General features: G+C 50.1%; 1 protein-coding gene across 1 annotated transcript in view; it reads right to left on the reverse strand.

Annotated features, from left to right (window-relative positions):
• DRGX (dorsal root ganglia homeobox) overlaps positions 1 to 11,488 on the reverse strand; it is a gene marked incomplete at both ends in the record, with an annotated part of 29,359 nt that extends 17,871 nt beyond the window's left edge. Inside the window, 5 exons of the mRNA XM_081074344.1 lie at positions 2,827 to 2,939; positions 3,019 to 3,197; positions 6,151 to 6,252; positions 7,179 to 7,276; positions 11,455 to 11,488. Coding sequence (XP_080930470.1) covers positions 2,827 to 2,939; positions 3,019 to 3,197; positions 6,151 to 6,252; positions 7,179 to 7,276; positions 11,455 to 11,488 — 526 coding nt within the window. The remainder of the gene's footprint in view (positions 1 to 2,826; positions 2,940 to 3,018; positions 3,198 to 6,150; positions 6,253 to 7,178; positions 7,277 to 11,454) is intronic.
• Between the last annotated feature and the right edge of the window lie 7,889 nt (positions 11,489 to 19,377).

Here is a 19,377-nt window from a genome sequence, read left to right on the forward strand (position 1 = left end):
CCAGCTCCACTTCCTAGCTGTGGAACTAGGGAGGGATCCCTTCCAGTATAGTCCTTATTGTGCTGTGAGAAGAAAATGGGACTGCAACACAAGACCACCTGGCAGAGCACCGAAAAAGTTCTCAATAATTGCTCATTTCCTCTCCTTTTCCAAAGTGACTTACCAGAGACTAAAAAGCCAGCTGTTCAGAGGGGCCAGCTGGGAACGGGCCGTGGTGCTGAGGGGTCAGGATGGCCACGGCAGGGCTGGGGGAAAGGCCCGAGGTGGAGTATGCAGGGAGAACACACAGCAGAGATGGGAGTGGGCAGAAGGAAAGCCTCTCACAAAATAGCAGGCCAGGGGCTGGTCTGACTAAAGGTGTGCCAGTTTGGCCCTGAAGACTTGGAGGCAACATTTAAAAGATGCGAATGTTTCTAATAAAAAGCCAGATTTCCAGTGCCTCATGAAAATTCAATGGTTCTGGCAGTGGTGCACACACATTCCCACTTGGCCACAGTCAGCTGGCTTGAGCAACAGTTGACTCTTGAGTGGTAAACACCCCCCCAATGCACCGCATCCCACCTCTGCCCAGCCGAGATCTGAGGGTACCCCTTAGCATGTTCGCGCATAACTGTTCCTGACATTACAGCAATGTGCCTTTTCCCTGTGCCTCCCTCAAAAGTGAGAAAATGACAAATAGACCAAGAGGACTCCGTATTTCAAGAAAAGTGAGTAAGAACTCATCTGTTTGGGGGAAGTGAAGACAATGTCTCCTCATGCTCCCTTCACTCACCACCTTCCTGGCTCTGGAAACATCCACCTGTGTCACCTGCCCCAGCACGCCTCATCCCCCTGACTGTAGCCAGGACTTCTCATGGGTTTTTGAGCACACTGTGATCTGTCACCTCCGCAGGTTCCTACACACCCCACCCCCATGGCAAGGGCAACATCAAAGGAAAGTGTGTTTCCAGGGAGGCCGGCAGGCATAAGACAGGCCCTAGAGGGTCAGCACCAGCCAGGAATTCTTAGGGAAGGGCCATGAGGGAAGAGAGGAAGGCTGACAGATGTGCCAGCACCTCCCCCCAGCCCCTGCCTCTGTCCTGGGTCAGGTGTGGGAGACACAAGCCTCTGCCTTGTTTCCCTCTCACCGCTGCCCTTGGCCTCTCAGTCAGACACTGTTCTGCTCGCTATGCCCCCACCCCAGCAGTGTGGCCCTCTCTGCCCTCCTTCAGCCACCCCAGGTGACCACCAGGGCTTCCACGTAGCTAGCCAGACACCCACACACACAGGCCGCCACAGCAAAGAGATGCAGGAGTCGCCTCAGATTCCTGAGGCTGGAGTGGGGCAAGCAAAGGGCCTGTATAGAAGTTATGGCTCCTCTCAGGCTCTGAGCGGCCCCCACTGAAGCAGAGAAGGTTCTGCAGGAACAGGGCTGCTGCTCCATCCAGACCAGCTGCTTGGCTGATCACCACGTCCCACCGGTGGTCTTCCAGAGGCCCCTTCCAGTCGGCTGACCTCACCTCTGTAGCACTATCGGCCTATGGTATCCTGTGGATGTGTCCCACGACTGCTCTGTGGGGGTTCCTATGTGGCCCCAGAACACCAGGGCCCTGCAGCTAGAGGACGGCTTGGAGGGTGTGGCGAGCGCTAAGCCTCGTGCACCTGTGCCAGTCATCTGTGCACAGGGTTTACCCAGCTAGCTGGGCCACCCAAAGTGGCTCCGGGCTCTGGGGATCCACCTCCTACAGTGGAAAGTCCAAAGCCAGGAACACATCATTGGGACCTTCAAGCTCTGGCCCGCCAGGCATCTCCATCTATCCCTGGATACTGCCACGAGCACCCAACACCGTTCTCCAGACAAGCTGATGCTCCTCCCTGCTCCCGGCGCTCTGCATGTGCTGTTCCTTATACCTCGTATGTCTTTGTCTCCCTCAGGAGACTCCCCAGGGAGGCCCGATCATGCCCTCTTTCATCCCCCCCAGACTAACACAGAACAAGCAGGGAACACCTGGCGTGGGGAAGGCTCTCCCACTGTTTATTATCAGGAAAAAGCCCACAGCTGCACCTGCAGCCCCACCCGTGACAGGCAAGGCCCCAGGGAAACACTAGCACTGGCTCCCCCAGACCCTCTCTGGGGCCCAGTCCCACTCCTGGGGAGCACAGCGCCTGACCCATCACAAGAGGAGTAGGTTTGGGGCCACAGATTGAGAGACACTGGGTGGGCCCATTCATCCAGTGGAGGTGCCTCAGAAATCCCCAATGGACAGCCCACAAGAGTTCCTCTCTCTGGGCCTGACAAAACATCCCTACTAGTTACTATCCTTCAGACAATAACCGCCACTGAGAAGAGAGCAAATCTTAGAAAACCACAAATCCTAACATTCCGACCTCTGACATCAGGAGCTCCGGGGTAGGCAGGTGGGCAAGCAGCACAGATGGAGAGGGGCCTCATAAGCCTCATAAGCAGGGATGATTGCCCCTCACAGGCTTCACCCACAGGCTGCAGGTTAGCTCCTAAAACTGTTACCGATGGCGGGGAGCAATCTATGAAAACGGAGCAGTCACTTTGAAATGACCACCTCTAGGACAAGCCCCTGTCAGGTGCAGTGATGCTTATGACAGTTCCCTAAGGTCTCAGGACATGTGGAAATCAAACAAGATGGTATGTGTGGAAACAGATGCTGTTGGTGATCCTGGCTGTGACTGACAGAAGGCAAAAAGGAGTGACAACAGCCCAAGGTGCCAGGATGGGCCCAACCAAGAAAGCAGGATGGTCAGACAATCTCCAGGATCCCCTTGGAGACGGCGCCCCGCCAGCAAAGCCCCAGCCAGTAGAGCCAAACTCACCTTTCAGGGAAGCAACGTGTGACAGGGCCTGGGCATATGTGGCCGTATTCAAGAGGGTCCCCGGCAAGCAGGAGGGAAAGAAAGGTCCTGTGGGAGCCACAGTTCGCCCCAGGCTGGCAGAGAAAGAAAATCACATGAGTTCCCAGCCCTGTGGCCGCCATCCCTTTAGGCGAGGGGTCCAGCCAGCCTCACCTCTGCTGAGACTCCAGGGCCTCCTTCTTGCTCCGAGCCTGGTCCCCAGGGGATGGGGAATTGACGTTCCTCACAGGTGGTGGCGTCACCTCTGCCATGGGCTCTTTGGCTCCTGGCTCCTGGTCAGAGGCCCCTCTCTCTGTTTTCCTCCATTTGGCCCTTCGGTTCTGGAACCAAACCTGAGTCCCCCATGACAAACACACCCAACAGAAGCAGAAAATAAGGCATGAGGAGGGAACCGGAACCCAAGCCCACGTGCCTGGACCCCGCGCCCAGCACTCACAGCTTGCCTCCCTTGCAGCGCAGCCCCACCTCGCCACAAGGTCAGACAAAGCAACGCTGTCTAAACTGTACCTGCAGACCCTCAGATAGGTCAGACGATCCATGTATAATGCATGACAGGCATTTTTAAAAATGAGTGTTAAATCATAGAAAGTATCCAAATGCATACTAAAGGTAACAGTGTTGTTTTGTGGAAATTCTCAGTGTTTGTAAATACATTTATTTCATGTGAAATGTATTTCCTAAGGGCAGGTGGGGGGTGAGGTTTTATATTCAAGCAATTTATAAAATGCTGCCTGGGGTTTCCTCATCAAAAATACTCCTTCACTGTTCCAGCAGGCTTGGCCTGAGTACCTGAGTGTGTCTGGCCTGTGATTTAACCTTGATTTAAATCTGACCTGTGATTTAACCTTGAAATTATCTCTTACACATCATGACAAGTTCATGACCAACAGCCCAGTGCACCCATTAGAAACACTGACTCTGGAGTCAGTCCTGGTTTAGAATTCTGGACCTTGGTGGACCTGGTTTAGGGCCCACTGCAACCCTAGGAGGTAGGCAATCCCACTATCTCCACTTTACAGATGAGAAAACTAAGCACAGAGAGGTCAATTAACTTACCGAAGGTCATTTGGATGGTAATCCACAATTTGAAAGCCAGTGGCTTGGCTGGGGCCATGATCCAAACTGTTTGGGGGTAATAATAGTGGCCACCCCCAGCATTGTTAGGGAGATTAACACAGAGGTGCATGAAAAACACTGAGCATCGGTCCTGGTGAACAGCAATCCATCACTTGGTAAACATTAGCTAGCCTTATCATCTCTGTCATCCTCAGGTTAGGGGGCCGCTTATGATTCACCTGTGCTAAGTGCCTTCTTAGAGACTGATGGAGAATTCTTTAGGCCTTGGAAACCGAGACGGCATTTGTAGAAAGACAGCCTCAGAGAAGCCGGGCAGCCTGGGCCCAAGGTGTTCCCAGAGGTCAGTGAAATCCTGCTGCTCTTTACTCTATCCAGCAGAACCTCTCCTCCTGCCCCCCGTACAAGGAGATAATTTCTGGCTTAAAAAGCAATTCGTGGCTCAATGTCCCTCCTGTTCCCCGGGCATCCGTCCTCTCCTCCTCCTGCCAGCAGACCGGCCCAAGAGAGTGCCGGGTTCACAGGCTGAGCACTCTGCCAGCCCATCCCACCTCCGAATTTTCATTCTCCTTTATCGGGGTTTCTTTCTCTCTTTTTTAATCTAGTTGGCTTTTAATTGCACATATCAGCAACCATTGAGTAATGATTTTATCTCTATTCTAAATTTAGGGCAGTTAAATGCAAAGCAAAATGCAGACACTTTCTTGCGTCTTAATTGAATGAAGGTCACAGCTATAACAACATTTAATTGAGCTATTTTTCATTATCATATTTTAATGACTCTGCACTGACAGTTCGCCTGCTTCTGAGGAAAGAGCATGATGGAGTCGTTTATTTCCCTATTTAGTTATTGTTTGACAACATCAGCTTCGATTAAGACCCTGCTTTATAGAACATTAATCATATTTGAATGAGCAAGCAGTGTAAATGTAAACACCGCTCTCTTCCCGCCACCAAAGCCCATGTCCCCACTTGGAGGCTCAGTAAACAAATGCTTCCCAGCCATTGTCTGTTTGCATAATAGCCAACAACAGCCTCAACAACAATTCCCAGCTTTAATTGTCACCACCCCTATCTCACCCTTGCACCTTTCAGGGAGAAGTTATGGTCTTCCACTTCTGAATGCTCAATAATTGTGTCATTTATCTCAATTTGCAGTTCAGTCTTTAGGCAGCTATTGGCAAGCTGGCATTAAAAAAAGAAAGGAAAGACGGCATCCTGGCCAAAGGAGATTTTCATTTCCAAATAATAATCAGTTTAATTTGCCCGCATATGACCAATGATTCATGTTCAGATTTAATAATCAGGATCACATAATCTGATTATAGGGGAAATAATTTGTTTACAACCCCCAATTTACTGCTCAGAATTCCATTATCTCTCTTCAGCCATTGGTTTTTAAGAAATACTAACATGACCCAGGGGAACCAAAAGCAAACTATTATATTTCCTACAATTAGATCTTTGTATAGTCTTAACCCCGAGCCCCTACATAAAAAAGACCAGAAACAGCATGGAGGAAACCCCATAAATAAAATGAATATATAATTGTGCTCAGAGACTAGCTCTCCTGGAGAGGGAGAGGCGGCGCTGGGAATCTGCTGGGCTCCACCAGTTTGTGCACTTAAACGTAACCACCGTGTAGCTTCTAAAAAGAAAATCCTACCTAGAGACGGTCACCGCAGGCGGTACTCATCTCCGAGGCAGCCCTTTGCTGCTGCCATTTAAAGATTTTTAAATTGCACATGTTCTTCGGATCCACTTCGCTAAAAGAGTCCGCGTGCCGGGGAAAAGTTGGACATGATGCAATTTCTGGAAAGCGGATCCTACCCTGTTCCCATCTGAAAACACAGTTCTCTGCAATTGACCGGCCTTACCCCAGAGTGCTCAGAGCTGCTTGGAGAATAGCATCTCAGCTCTTTTTTTTTTCTCCAAAGCAAGGAAATGGATATGCATTGATGTAATTTAGTACCTTAGAGACGCGGACAAATTAGTGTAGAACATTATCACTAGTTAATTATGAATGACCGATTAATCAACCTAATCTAATATTCCACATTATGTTGATGTTATTAAAGTGCATCATGAAAATGACAGATAGTCTTCATTTGCTTTCTTTGGCCAAATGTGCACTCTGCAGTCATGATGTCAAAAAAAAAAAGTTTGCCAGTTTTAATATTAGAGAATTAAATAATTGAACAGAAGGCTCACCTGCACTCTGGCTTCCGTGAGGTTGATTTTCATGGCCAGCTCTTCTCGGGTAAAGACATCGGGGTAGTGAGTCTGGGCAAAAACTGCCTCGAGAGCTTCCAGCTGGGAAAAGGAAGAAATATTTACTGGTGAGGGGTTGTGGCTGGGTAAGAGGAAGCAGAGGCATATTTCAGATTTGCTATGAGTGGCGAGGAAGTCAGTTCACAGATCAAATAGGGGAAGAAGAGGGAGAAAAGAGCTTTTTGCAAAAATCTCACAGAATCAAAATTTCAACCACCAAGGACCTGGGAGCTAAGACTTGCTAACAACCTCAGTGCTCCCCTGAGAAGTAGGAATAAGAAGAGAGGTACAAATATTTACATGAATTTACATATAAATATATGCATAGGAATCAAAATCTAAGGTAGCCTTATAAATTAGAGCAATCCACACAGCAGTCACCATAGGATGTAAGAGGAAAGAAACAACTCGCAGAGGCCCTCACTGTGCCAGTCTCACAGAAACTGCCTCAGGGTGTTTGGTCCCCTTCCCGACTGCTCCAGTGTGCTCCTAAAGTTGAACAGATCTAAGGGAAGGGGCCCAGGTCCAGGAAACACGGTATCAGGGTTCCAACTGTAGCCCTTCCATTTATGGGCATCAATGCTTTCTACAAATCCCTCAGCTTCTTGGGCCCATCTTTTCATCTACCTTCCGGGATAAGAACATCCTGTCTGCCTCCCTCAAAGGGTTATTTTGGAAGTTCAAATGGCATCGCTGATGTGGAAATGTTCCCCAGACTATCGATAAGCCTTAGGCAAATGAGAGCAGTCATTACTGGCTTTTCACTTACTATGGGGGATCATAAGGTCAAAGTTTTCTGCCCTCTCCCCAAACAGATTCCTTGACACATAAGTTGTTCAAGAAAATAGAAAGCTCCAGTTAACATAATCAGTTGGACTTATTTTAAAAGACAAAGAAGAGTAGCTCGAACTTTGATTTTTTTGAAAGCAGGAAGCAGCTAACTCTCAGAAGGGGAACGCCCTCATTACCTGCTGAAGAGTGAATGTTGTCCGGTTCCGGCGCTGTTTTCTGCGCAGAAACCCATCGTCAAAATCTCCTGTTGAGTGGTTGCCAAAGGGTGCAGTGCCTGCTGGGAGCAAACAGGACCAGCCTAGGCTGAGGGCCCCCGGTCCTCACACCGTCCCAGGCTATGCACGCTTATTCTCTTTTTCGGAGGAGGCACCAATCCATCTCTCTAGACAGAGCCCATCTGTCCCAAAGCATCTTTCTCCACTCCTCTTATTAAACCCCCTCTTTTCTGCTCTCTAATGCTCTCTCTCTCTCCCAGTAACCTATTTAGGCCCAGCTATGCCTCTTTCATAGGGCAGGTGGCAACCTTACTCCCCAAGATAGCCAAGTTTGCTTCTTGTGAAGGGTCACTGGCTTAAGGTGGCACCTTCATCTGCCCTCCAGCTCCCAGCCGCACCTTTGTCCAATGTGCCTTTACCTCATTCCCTACCTCAGACCCTTTAATAGAAGATGCCATGTCTTCCTTTTGCTCACCTGTTAGTCTACTCGCCTGTGTTTCTGTAAACAACAAGAGTTAAGGGCTGGGGGCGGGGGGGAGGAAAGAAAACACCAGGAGCTTTTCACAGCACTTTTCTGTGCTGTGTTTCTCCTAGAGTTCAGGACAAGAGGAGTTAAGAAATTTATAAATGAATATTAATTATCATTGGTCACAACTCATCAGCACCATAGTGGATCTGTTATATAGATGTCAATTAACAAGACATCTGTACCAATAGCCGCCGTCCTGAATTCCTGGTAGACTTGCACAGGGCCACTCTCAAAGGGCACCCGCACCCTCTGGCCAGGCTCATAAAGGACCCATTGCTCCTGCTTCCCAAAAGAAAGGCGTCCTTTCCACTGTCCTCCAGCAACCTCCAAAGCTCCCAACAAGACAGAACAGAGTTTGCCCCAAATGTGCATTCAGATCATTTTCCAAATGTGCACCATTTACTTGACAGTCCACAATGGCTTCTTAGGAAAACAAATGAGCAAGTTCCCATTAACTAGTGAATGCCGTACCTGCCATGGGCTCTGGTGTCAGAATCTCGGCATGTTCGGCATTAAGAGCTGGCAAGCCACACTGCCCCAACAATGTCCCTCAGAAGGACCTCAGTCCCCGAGAAGCAAGATCCTTTAGGCTTTCAGTAATTCCATCTACTAAAGGGAGTCCCTCCCACTTGTATTCTACTCCAGTGCCACAACACCCCCTTCTCTGCTGAAGCTTCTCCCTCGGTCTTCCAATCCAAGTCCCATTCTTCTTCAAAACCCTACTTACAAATATTTCTCTCCAGTTCACTGGAAACTTAAAGGGGCAGCCTCAAAGCAGTCTTATTTCCATTATTTTTGCAGGAAACCAAATTGTTTCCTTTTGAAACAAAGCACTTGACTGGTGAGGACAGAACACACTCTCTGAGGCTCTCCAATCACAATCAGCCTCAGTCTCTAACTTACAGCTGCTGGTCCCAGATTGTTCACCACGTGTACACACAATGGCTTTACGTGAAACACTGCATGTCAAATTGAATCCTAAAAAAAGGCTGATGCTTCATCAAATTAATAAGAACACAGACTGACAACCTAATAGAAAAAAGGAAAATATGAGAAGTGGCGTTTTACTTTAAAATAAGTAGAATGGTTGATGTTATGAAACTGTTAAAACTTGTCAATAATTAAAGAAGACAGAACAATGAACTAGTATTTCCACCATTTTGGGGGGAAAAAAAAAAGGGAAGGGGCATCCTGGTACCCAAACAGATACGAGCGTAATCAAATGTGCCCACCACTCACCTCTTGTAGCAGGCAGCCTGATTAAAGGGCAATTCGACTGTTTCCATAAGAAATTTAAGTGCACATATAGGCATTTAATCTATGAATATACTTATACTTATAAAGCATGACGAAACAGAGGAGAATGTTCCTGGCAATATAGTAATTTAAAGAAAAAAACTAAAAAGAGCCAAAGTCCCCATCAGGAGACATTTTTCTGCATAACTGATGGAATACTACACAGCTGTTTAAAAGAAATCAGAGATCTGTATACTTCGACATGGAAAAATCCCCAAAGTATTTATTATGAAGTGAAAAAAGGAAAGTTCAAAATGACATGACAATATGATCTCAGCACAAATAAGGGATGACACATACAGAGAAAAATATATAAATGATGGTAAAAAAAAAAATGTGTTTTTCTTGAAGGAATCACAAGAAACCAACAATCGGAAGTACTTTCAGAAAAAGAGGTGAAAAAGGAGGATTTCACTTTTCAACATGTCGGTTTCTGTTCTAATTTCTTAAGCAGGTAATATGTTGTACTTTTAAATTTAATATCAGCAAAATTATCTGAGAAGTGAGAGTATGAACCATGCTGTTCTTTCTCCTTTTTGCCTCTCTAGATTAATAAAAAATAAAAATTAAAAAGCTGAAAGGCTACAATGAGATGTCATATACCAAAGGTTTGTTCTCAGCCTTTCTATCTGCAGCAGACCACCTCCTCTCCAGAAACACTAAACTAAAATAAACATCCCTTTCTGCAAAACTGGCTTAGAAACACATCTGCAAAGAGATAAAAAAGGATCTTAAAGACCCGTCTCCTTTTCTTCTGATCATATCAATCAGAATCACCGTTAAGGTGGAATGTGGGGGGTGTGGGATGAAAGGTGAGCCATCTGAGCTGGGCTGACAGCAGCCAGCAGCTCAATGTGGGGGCCATGACAGGCTGGGCTAAGACTCTCCCAGAGAGGCTTCTGCACACAGGGCTTTCCCCTTCGGTCATTTAGCCCACCAGCTGCTAAATGCCCAAAACTTCAGATGTCCCCACTTTGACCAGAAAGGTGGGTCACTGGGTGTCAGTCAGTCCAAACCCAAGGTTCAGAAGTGCAGAGAAGATGTGTCCGGTGCACATTCGGAGGGTCTCCCTCCATGCCTGGGGTAAAATATAAGGGATGAACCACTCCGACTTTTTCATAAAGCCCATCTGCTTGGGTCCTTGGAGGTAAAAGGATGCGAAAGGCAGGCAAGTGGCTGGCCTTTTCTTCCTAGGAATGCTGATCAACGTGGTAGGGTTTCAACACTGGTCCTCATTAGCCCTCTTTAGAAAATCCTACTGAATTTTTAAAAGCTTCCATGAGAAAAACAAAAACACACTTCTGAAACCCCTGTGTTGTTGGGCAGCTGCGGCTCAGCCACTGCTCAGGGTAACGCGGAGCAGGACGAATGAGGAGCACCCTCTGATGACTTAGGCCTCTCAGTATCGTACCACCTTTGCTCGGCCCCATGCTTCCCTGGATTTCTTGGCTTCCAAAATTCTTCCACCCCACAAATAAATTAAAGGAGTGGCTTGCCAAAGCCAAGTAGCAGTACTGCTCCCATGGTTGTAAAAGTCCTAATGTCCCACGGCTGAGACTACTGCTGTGAGGCCGACACTGTTCCCGGGCCAGGGCCTTCCCTGGACTTGGCTTTGCCTGATGCATTCTAATCTCCCCTTGTGCGGGGGTCCCACTCCTGGGAATTTCTACTGCCCTCAGCACCCCGGGAGTCCCAGGGATGCAAGCTGTCCCCTACCCCACCAACAATCCAGTGCAGAGACCACACCAAGGAACCTGAGCCAGAATTCCTTTTAAGTCCTGGAGACCCTCAAAGACCCTGGCCACCGGGCTGCCCCTGAGAGTGGGAAGTGCTTGGTATTTGAGGTCAAAGACCCAGGGTGTCACAGAGGAGGAGCCAGTCCAGGTCATTCAGAGAGGTGGGGGGCTGGACCTCCTGGCTCCAAAGGGCCAAGATGGCCTGGAACACACGTTGAGGCCCGGAGCAGTATTGCTTGTGCCAGAGAGAGGACAGCAGGCAGAGAGTCTTTCCCGCTCATGGTAGGGCCCAGGACAATGCAGGCTAACTCCCTAGTCCACCTTCGCTTTTCAGGATGTTTGCAAAACACTGTGAAAGATTGATGCGGCCCCCTGGGCGGGGGAGTCCCGATTAGAGGCGTGACACCAGCATCTGTGCTGGGAGGACCCGCTGGTCCCCTAGGCTCACATAGCCTGGGGCTGCCCAGCTCAGGCGGGCAGGGAGGTGGGAGGCAGGTGGCAACGGGGCGAGAGGCAGGAGCGGGCTATGGAGAGGGGGTCACGGGTGTCTCTACCCACTGTCCGGCGGCTGCAACCCTGGCGGAGCTGGGACCCAACCACCCGCCAGCACACTGCGCTTGGGCCCTTTCTGGCCCGCGCAGGCCTTTCAAAGCGGCCGGGCGCTGCTCTTACTCACCCTCCAGTTGTGGCGGACAGTGAAAATAAAACATTGCGGACGGCCGGCTCCTCTGGACGGCTCGGACTCGCGAGGCTGGCCGCGGGACCACGGGCGTGCGCGGCTCCGGCCTGGCTGCGGAGCGAACGGCGGGTGTCTCAGTCCCCTGTGCCGCGCGCCGGCCGCTCCCCGCGGGGAAAGCCCCCCGACACCCTTGGCGCTCTGAGGACTGCAGCGCAGCGGGCGGGGCCGGCCAAGCCGGGGAGCCGCGGGACAGCCTTCAGTTGGGGTCCACCTCCCGGACAGTTGTGCTCCCACCCCCGCCCAATGCCAAACCCGCTCGGCTCCGGGTTCTCAGGTGTCCCCGGCGCGAGAGCTGCACCCGGGTCACCGCAGCCGGGCGGGCGAACGGCAGGGCCATCTGCGCCGACAGCAGCCGCCGCCAGGAAGGCCCCCGAGCCCCCAGGCCTGCTTCGCGGGGCGCGGGGAGCGGGTCGGGAGCCCAGCATACCTCGGCAGGCGGCGGGCGAGGAAGGCCGGAGCGTGCCCGCCTCGGGTCCGCACGCGGGCTCGGCGGGAGGCGGGAGGGGCTCGGCGCGGCTGGCGCCGGCAGGACCAGGAAAGTGACTCGGGAAGTGGCCAGATGTCTTGCTGTCTGTCTACAGCGCGCGCCGCCGCGCAGCACTCGCCTTTATAATCTCACGCATAATTGGCCTTAATCTGATTATTTCCAGCGCTGTCTACAGCGAGTAACTTGGATAGGTCTATGGGGCCTTACAGATGGCCCACGTGGTGTAAAAAAAAAAATCCGTCGTTTCTCAGCAAACATCAGGAATGTTTCCTCTTTTCTTTTAAAAGAGGATGGTAACAACCATCACCCCCACCCCCCAAAAAGGCATTATTTTCTGAACACTGCACCCCACCCCCACCGAGTCCCCGGACTCAAACCTTCTTTCTCCGGGAGGGCTTAGGTTTGGGCACGCCCTTGTCAGGCCTGGCGGCTCCCGGGCTGCGAATTGACAAAGCGCTGCTAATGTCTGCCGCCGGATGGGTTTTGGGGGGGACGCTGCACACGGTTTCCCTTTCCAAGCGACCGTACAAAAGGAAAGTTTGATTTTGTTCTCAGCAAGGGGTCCTTGAATTTATGTTTGCTTCTCGATGCAAATGATATGCGGTGGGACCCTCCGCAATTACTTTTAAAACGCATCGGAGGCAGACACTCAGCAGAGAGAGACCGCCCTTCCCTCTGCCTGGGTGAAAATTAAACTCTAAAGTACCGAGCTGAAATTTTCAAGTCAGGGGCGCGGGATTGGATCAAATCACATAAACTGCAAAAAAAGCAAGTCTAATGGCGCATAATTGGTTCTGTAATAGCATTACACCAGGATAATAGCCCGTTACGGCCCCCTGCACTATTAAGTGCTTCCCTGGCGGAAAGCCTTTATGATATTAAAGGGGGAATATAATGATATTTTGGTTATTAAATGCGTGTAATTAATTTATGCACCACTGAAAATAAAGTTGGTATTATGACCCACTCAAGACGCAGCAGAAGACGCGAGTCAGACAACTGTTGATAAGTTCTGGTGTCTGTTCCGTCTAGACTGCTGATTTTATTTTGGGACGATGGCTTCTTGGACAGACTGCATAAATTGAATATTTTATAAACATTCTAATGCAGCGTTCGGAGCCGTGGCGAGGCGGTGGGTCCGGGCCCTGCCCCGCCTGGGACCCGCCTGGACCTTAAAGACACAGTGCGTTGGAAACAGCAGCGCCGGCGGCCCGCGAGGCGCCACGAGCCGCGGCGCACGGTGCGGGGCCCGGGGCCGCCCGTGGACTCCCCTCCAAACCCGCCTGCGGGAAGAGGCGCTCGGCTCCCGCGAAGGCGAGTCGCAGCCGGGGGCGCCTCAGCGGCCCCCCCCACCCGGCACCGCCCGCCCTGGCGCGGGGAGTCGGCCCGCTGCACGGAGGAAAGCGCTGGGAACTCCGGCTGGGCTCGGCGCGGAGAGAGCGCGCGGCACGGGCGGGCCAGGGCCGTGGGCTGCGCGAGTCCGGGCCGCGGGCCTACGCGTCGGAGGCAGGCGCGCAGCAGACGGCGCCCGCGGGGCAGCTGAGAGCGCCGGTGTCGCGTCGCGCGGACAGGCCTGAGCCCGAGAGCCGACCCCCTGGCGGCCCCGGACAGGGGCTGGGCGCGCTGTCTCTCCGTGCCTCCCAGTGCTCCCGGTGCCCGCCTGGGGATGCCAAGCCGTGTCAGGCTCCCGCCGACCCTCGGCGGCAGCTCCCGCCCGCGCGTCCTGGGAAGCGCAGTGCGGGAGGCGTCGGGCGGGTTCCGCCGAGACGCGCAGGAGCGCCGGGGTACGTGGGACAGGACCCGGGGTCCCCGGCGCCCGGCGCCCGCTTGGCCGCCAAACCAGCGAGGTCCGCGCCCCGGTACCCATCAGCTGCCCATCCGCGACATCTGCTGAGGCTAACAGGCCCAGAGATGTCCCGGGGCTGCGGGCACCGGTGGATCAAAACCCCAGACCGCGGCCCCGGTTCCTCTGAGGCCGCGGAGTGAGCAGAGGCGGGTCCGAGCGTCCTCCTGGGCCCGGGCGTTCCGGGCGCCCTCCCGGACCCGCTCTGGCGCAAACCTGCGAGATTCACTTGGGACGCGCGCTCAGCGCTCGCAGCACACTCCGGATCTCGACTCCGCCGTCCCGCGCGCGGCTCCTGCCCCGCGCTCCAGCCGGGAAGCGTCCGCGGGGGTCCTCGGTGGAGGGACAACCCGCTCTGCTCCGGGGAAATGCCCACCTCGCGCGGGGCGCGGAGCCAGCGCAGGACCCTTGGCCTCGCCTCGACAGACGTCCCCTCTCCCCGAGCCGAGAGGCCAGGCTCGGTCCTGTTGGCAAAACAGCGAACAAACAGCCACGCAATCTTAGGAACGAAAGGCGACAGCAAATTTGAGGACGCGAACCCCCCTTTTCCCCTCCGATTGTCTCAGACAACCCGGGGCCAGGGAAAAGGTGACTAATATGTATGTATTCGTTACCGTTCTCCTCCCCCCTAAAAAAGGACGTTAGTAACGAAAAGGTTATTTTTCCTTAATTCTTGTGCGGGAAAATGTATTTTCCAATTAACCGAATTCACCGATCTGCCCCGCTTGGGCACTCTGATGATTTACAACCTAAAAGTGTACTTTCTTTATCTAAAGACCAAGGTGACTGCTTTTAATTTTCTCTAACCTCTTTACACTTGATGTTCACCAGACTCATAATGTTAATTGGCTTCATATACGGATCATCAGTTTAATGAAGAAATAAATCCTGTGTTGCTTTATGTTTTAACAGTGATTGCTTTAATGAGGAATGTGACGTGTTCCAAAATCAAAGCTGTAGAAGACATTAGAAGGGGCTTCTATTAGGACGGAAACGCTTCAAGTTAAAACCGGGGTCATATTTCAACAGAGGCTCGCCCTTCCTACCCCCACCTGGGTTGCTTCCAGCCTCTGGAAGGAGACAATTCTGTGCTTGGTCCTCAATGCTCCTTCTCCGTTTCTCACACACAGCGGCCGCAGAGTCTCCGTTCCCTGTAAGAACCATTTTCTGGTTACTAAACAGGCGTGCTACTTTACCTCCCGTCCAGCAGAGCAGAAAGAAGCCAGAACAGAGTGGGGAATTCAACTTTCAAGGTTGTCCACCTTTTAGAAAACAAAACGAAGCGAGAGTAACACGACTCCCCTAAGATTTATGTGCAGGTGTCGCAGAGGCGGCACCCCCGGGACAGCACGCCCCTACCACTGAAAATTCAAGCCCAGCTCTTAAAGGCAGACAGCTCGGGCTTAGGCCAACCTGGCGGCTGCTGACCCAGGCTCTGGCCCCTGAAAATGTCTGTGGGAAATGTGCTGCGTTCCTGCCTGGATGACGAGAGATATACATCCCTATATCAATTAATAAGAGAGTCAACCTGCTTTCTCTAATGGGTGTTTGATTTTTCTAATTTTAAGCTTGTTCTGTGAAGGGAAAATTGTCATCTCACAAATACTAAGGGCAGCAATAAAATTCTGGAAGTTGAAGTATCTATACCTCTAAGCCCTAAATTGTCTTTCAGTTGAATTATGAATTATTTTAAATTGATTCCTGAAAAGAATCTCAACTCCTTAGAAAAAAGTAGGGATTTGAGGCTCCAGGTTGATGTCTCAAAACCTACACACAGCATTGATTTCTTACCATTTGCTCTGTTTTAGGAAAACTGGAGAACCATTTGGAGGCACCACTGTCAACATCTTTTGAGCCAGAATGCATGAATACATGTTGGACTTGACATTTAAATTGTGCTCAGAAGAGATTTTTCCCAACCTCCGTTTTAAAACTTTCTTTAGAAGAAACAACTTCAGTAAACACAGTCTGAAATGGTAACAGCAGATAAAATACCTCAATTTTCAGGAAGAACAAAAGCATACTGAATTCCTATTTAATTGTTTTGTAAAGGTCCTGGTCATTTGTAATGTTGTTTTGTTATTGTATGTTTTAAAGTCCTCTCTGGTGTAATCTCCAGTGGCCATACAGCTGTCCCCATGCAGAAGGAGCCCCATATGCCCGCTCAGTATGGACACCACATTCCGTACTTGTCGGCAAATGTATTATTTTGTAGTTTTAGAAATTGCCAAGAAAGCTTAGGTTGGCTAAACACAACAGAATATGTGGGGGAAAGTAGCAGCTAATTGAGATTCCGGATGAACAGGGGACTATGGAAAGAAAAAAAAAAAGGAAAAAAATATATATACAAGGTGTAGATGTGCATTTGATTTTCTTGGAAATCCCCTATCATTCATTCATTTTACTGTCGTGTAAAAAGTAAAAGCAGCTACTTAAATGCAAGCCAACTTCCAATACTTTCAGCAGTGGTGGCCACAGGACAAAGTGTATTGTCACGTGGTTCCCAGAGAATCACACATCTCAGCTCATCCTCACAAAATAAGAAAGCCTTGCACCGGAGGCAGCCCTGGGCTGCAGAGTCCATGCATATATAGCTCCACTGAAGCAGGCTCCAGTGCTTCTGAGCTGGGTCAGTTTGAGCAGGGTACCTCGTCTCTCAGGACCTCCAGGACTTCCTCTGGTAAGGCGGATAAAAAATGCCTCCGTTTTAGTGGGAGAACTAAAAACAGCATGAGAGGATGTTTGGGGCAGTGAAATGATTCTGTATGATACTACAGTGCTGGAGACATGTCATTATACTTTTGTTAAAACCTATAGAATGAATATGCGCCCCCAAGAATGAACCCTAATGTAAATTATGGCTCTGGGCGATTATGACCTGTTGATGTAGGTTCATTGATTATAATAAATGTACCACTCTGGAGGCTGTTATAATGGGGGAGTTGTGGGTGGAGGGGCAGGGGATATGTGGACTCTCCGAACTTTCTGCTCAGTTTTGCTGTGCATCAAAAACTGCTCTGAAAAATGAAGTATTTTTTTAAAAGAAAAAAGAAAAACGCAGTACTGAAAACAGTAACACCCAGCACATAGCAATCGCTCCATAACAACCAGCTATGATTGTTCGATCATTATGGTCATTATTGTCTTGCCACTACCGTGGTCCACCAGGGGCCACGTTCCTGGACAGATGCTGCCCTGGCTCCTCACAGATGACACCTGCCTCCTCTGGCTGTCTCCAGGATGAGCCCACCTGGGGCCAAGCAGCCCCACCCTGGCTCCCCCCTCCCCCTGCTGCCGGTCTGCTGTGCTTGTTACTTTCCGTCTCTGCCTTACTCATGCTCCACTGCCCGATTTGCCCAACTTTACTCAGCACACACCTAACAAAAGGGTTGTTTTTCCTTTTTAGCTAGAAAATATAAACCAAGTGCCTTTAAACTGGATCAGAGGTATTTTATTTGGCCAACAGAAATCTTTTAGAAGTTCAAATTGATTGCCTGTAGACTGGGCATGTCAACTCTACTTGGCCACAGGCCCCAAGATTCCACACCACTTTCTTCCAGGTCACCTGTCATATTTGTGTGACCCACCTGGTTCCTGCAGGCAGCTGACTTTCCCACCCCTGACATAAATTCTGTGTGAGTCTATCATAACTTCCAAACTGATAATAACTTCTTACCAAGCGTTAGGACGGGAAAGAGGTTGTATTGAGAGAGACTAAGTCCACAGCCTCTGGAGTTTCAGAGTCCTGTTCAGTCCATCTCAATAAATACGTATGTAGCATCTACTCCATGCTAGGCACAAGGATACAGCCCTGAGCTCGAGGCTTTAGGACCCAGCCCTAGAGATTCTGGCTAGGAAAGGAGAAGGGAAACTGGAGCCATGTGGCCCTGGACACCAGAAGGCCCTGGACTCACTGGCCCTTCTTGCCACTGCCCTAGAGAGCTTTCTAGAAGGGCAGCTCTCAGAATACAGCCCACCCTCATGATATTGCTCAGACAATTAAGTTCGCGAACTTTCCTCTGTTCACTTACACGGTGGAAAGTTCACAAATTTAATTGTCTGGCCCTCACAAAGACTCAGCCAGAAATGCACCCTCTCTCCCCAGAGCCCATGGACACAGCGTCCCATCTATCCCCAGTGTTCAAGTCATCACACCAGAGCCCAAGGGTCTTGACAGAGCTCAGCATAAGCCTTTAGCCCCTGCTTCCCAGTTCTAGCTGCTGTGAGAACCTCGGGGAGCAGGCCCACACCTCTGTCTGGGATACGTCCTACAGGTGCGTGTACGGGATCCAGTTTCTAAGATCCCAACATCCAGGACTAACTCTGATGGATCTACCAGTCAATGACTTGGAGAAAAATCATTTTATTAACATTGAGTTGGTAAGTCCACCTGACTATTATTAAAGATGTAATAATGAATTGTTAATAAGAAAGCAAAATCAATCCAAGGAAATCTCAAATAGGATCCAGCCAAAAACAGAAGAAAGATCTCAGTCTGCAAATCTAAATTATCTCACCAATAAACCTCTAGGAAAAATAACTTTCAAGGTCAGCTCTTTGGTACAAAACAGTTCCCCATAAGAATGAAATAACAGAAAGCTGCAGAATGTTAAGAGTAGGAGTGGGGAGGTGACAACTTGCAGAGCTAGTAAACCACAGAGGCAGGCCTGGAATCCAAACCTCCCCAACCCTAAGCTCAACACTCTTCACTGTTCTCTCTTTATTAAGACATGTTTCTGCTGAAACAAATGCATAGACGAGTGCCCATGCTATGTGTTTAATAAATGTGCAGGATTTCATTGACATGACTGTTCAAAAAATGAAATAAGTTTGCTAACTGAATAATGAGTAAATACAATAAAAGCTTTCCAATTTCTAATAGATTTGAGTTATGTAAACATCCACAGGTGGACTTGGGGTCAAACATGGCTTCTTCTTACACTTCCCCTTTCCTTGTCTACAAAGTGGGATTCACAATGCTTGTCTTTCAATACCTGACCAAGCCACCAATAGCTTATTCTCATTTCCTTTCCCTCTCTCCCTGTCTCCCTCTCTCTCCCTGTCTCTCTCTCTCTCTCTCTCTCTCTCTCTCTCTCTCTCTCTCTCTCTCTCTCTCTCTCACACACACACACACACACACACACACACACACACACACACACACAGAGTAGGTGCTTCATAACTGTGACTTCATCACTGCAAACCTGGATGGGTAGGACCCTTTCTCTTCCCTTCTGAACAGCCCACTCCTATGAGCGGTTAGTCTCCCTCTCCAGGATGTTGCGACCACCCCCACCCACTCCACTGCTCTCTCCTGCTGTCTGGTTCTCTCTGTAACTTGTTTTGGCATCATCTTGCCCAGCACGGACAGGTCATGTGTGCAAAGCAGGCCTTCTCAGCACACTCCAGCGGTGAGGCACTCACTCGCAGCCTCCCTTCCCTCCTGCTGACCTCAGCCTCACACAACAACAGCACGCTTTCAGAGCACACTTCTGAATCGCAACATAAATATTTATTGAATGAAATTGAC

Source organism: Rhinolophus hipposideros (assembly GCF_964194185.1).
Source record: "Rhinolophus hipposideros genome assembly, chromosome: 15".
Classification (NCBI taxonomy): Eukaryota; Metazoa; Chordata; class Mammalia; order Chiroptera; family Rhinolophidae; genus Rhinolophus; species Rhinolophus hipposideros.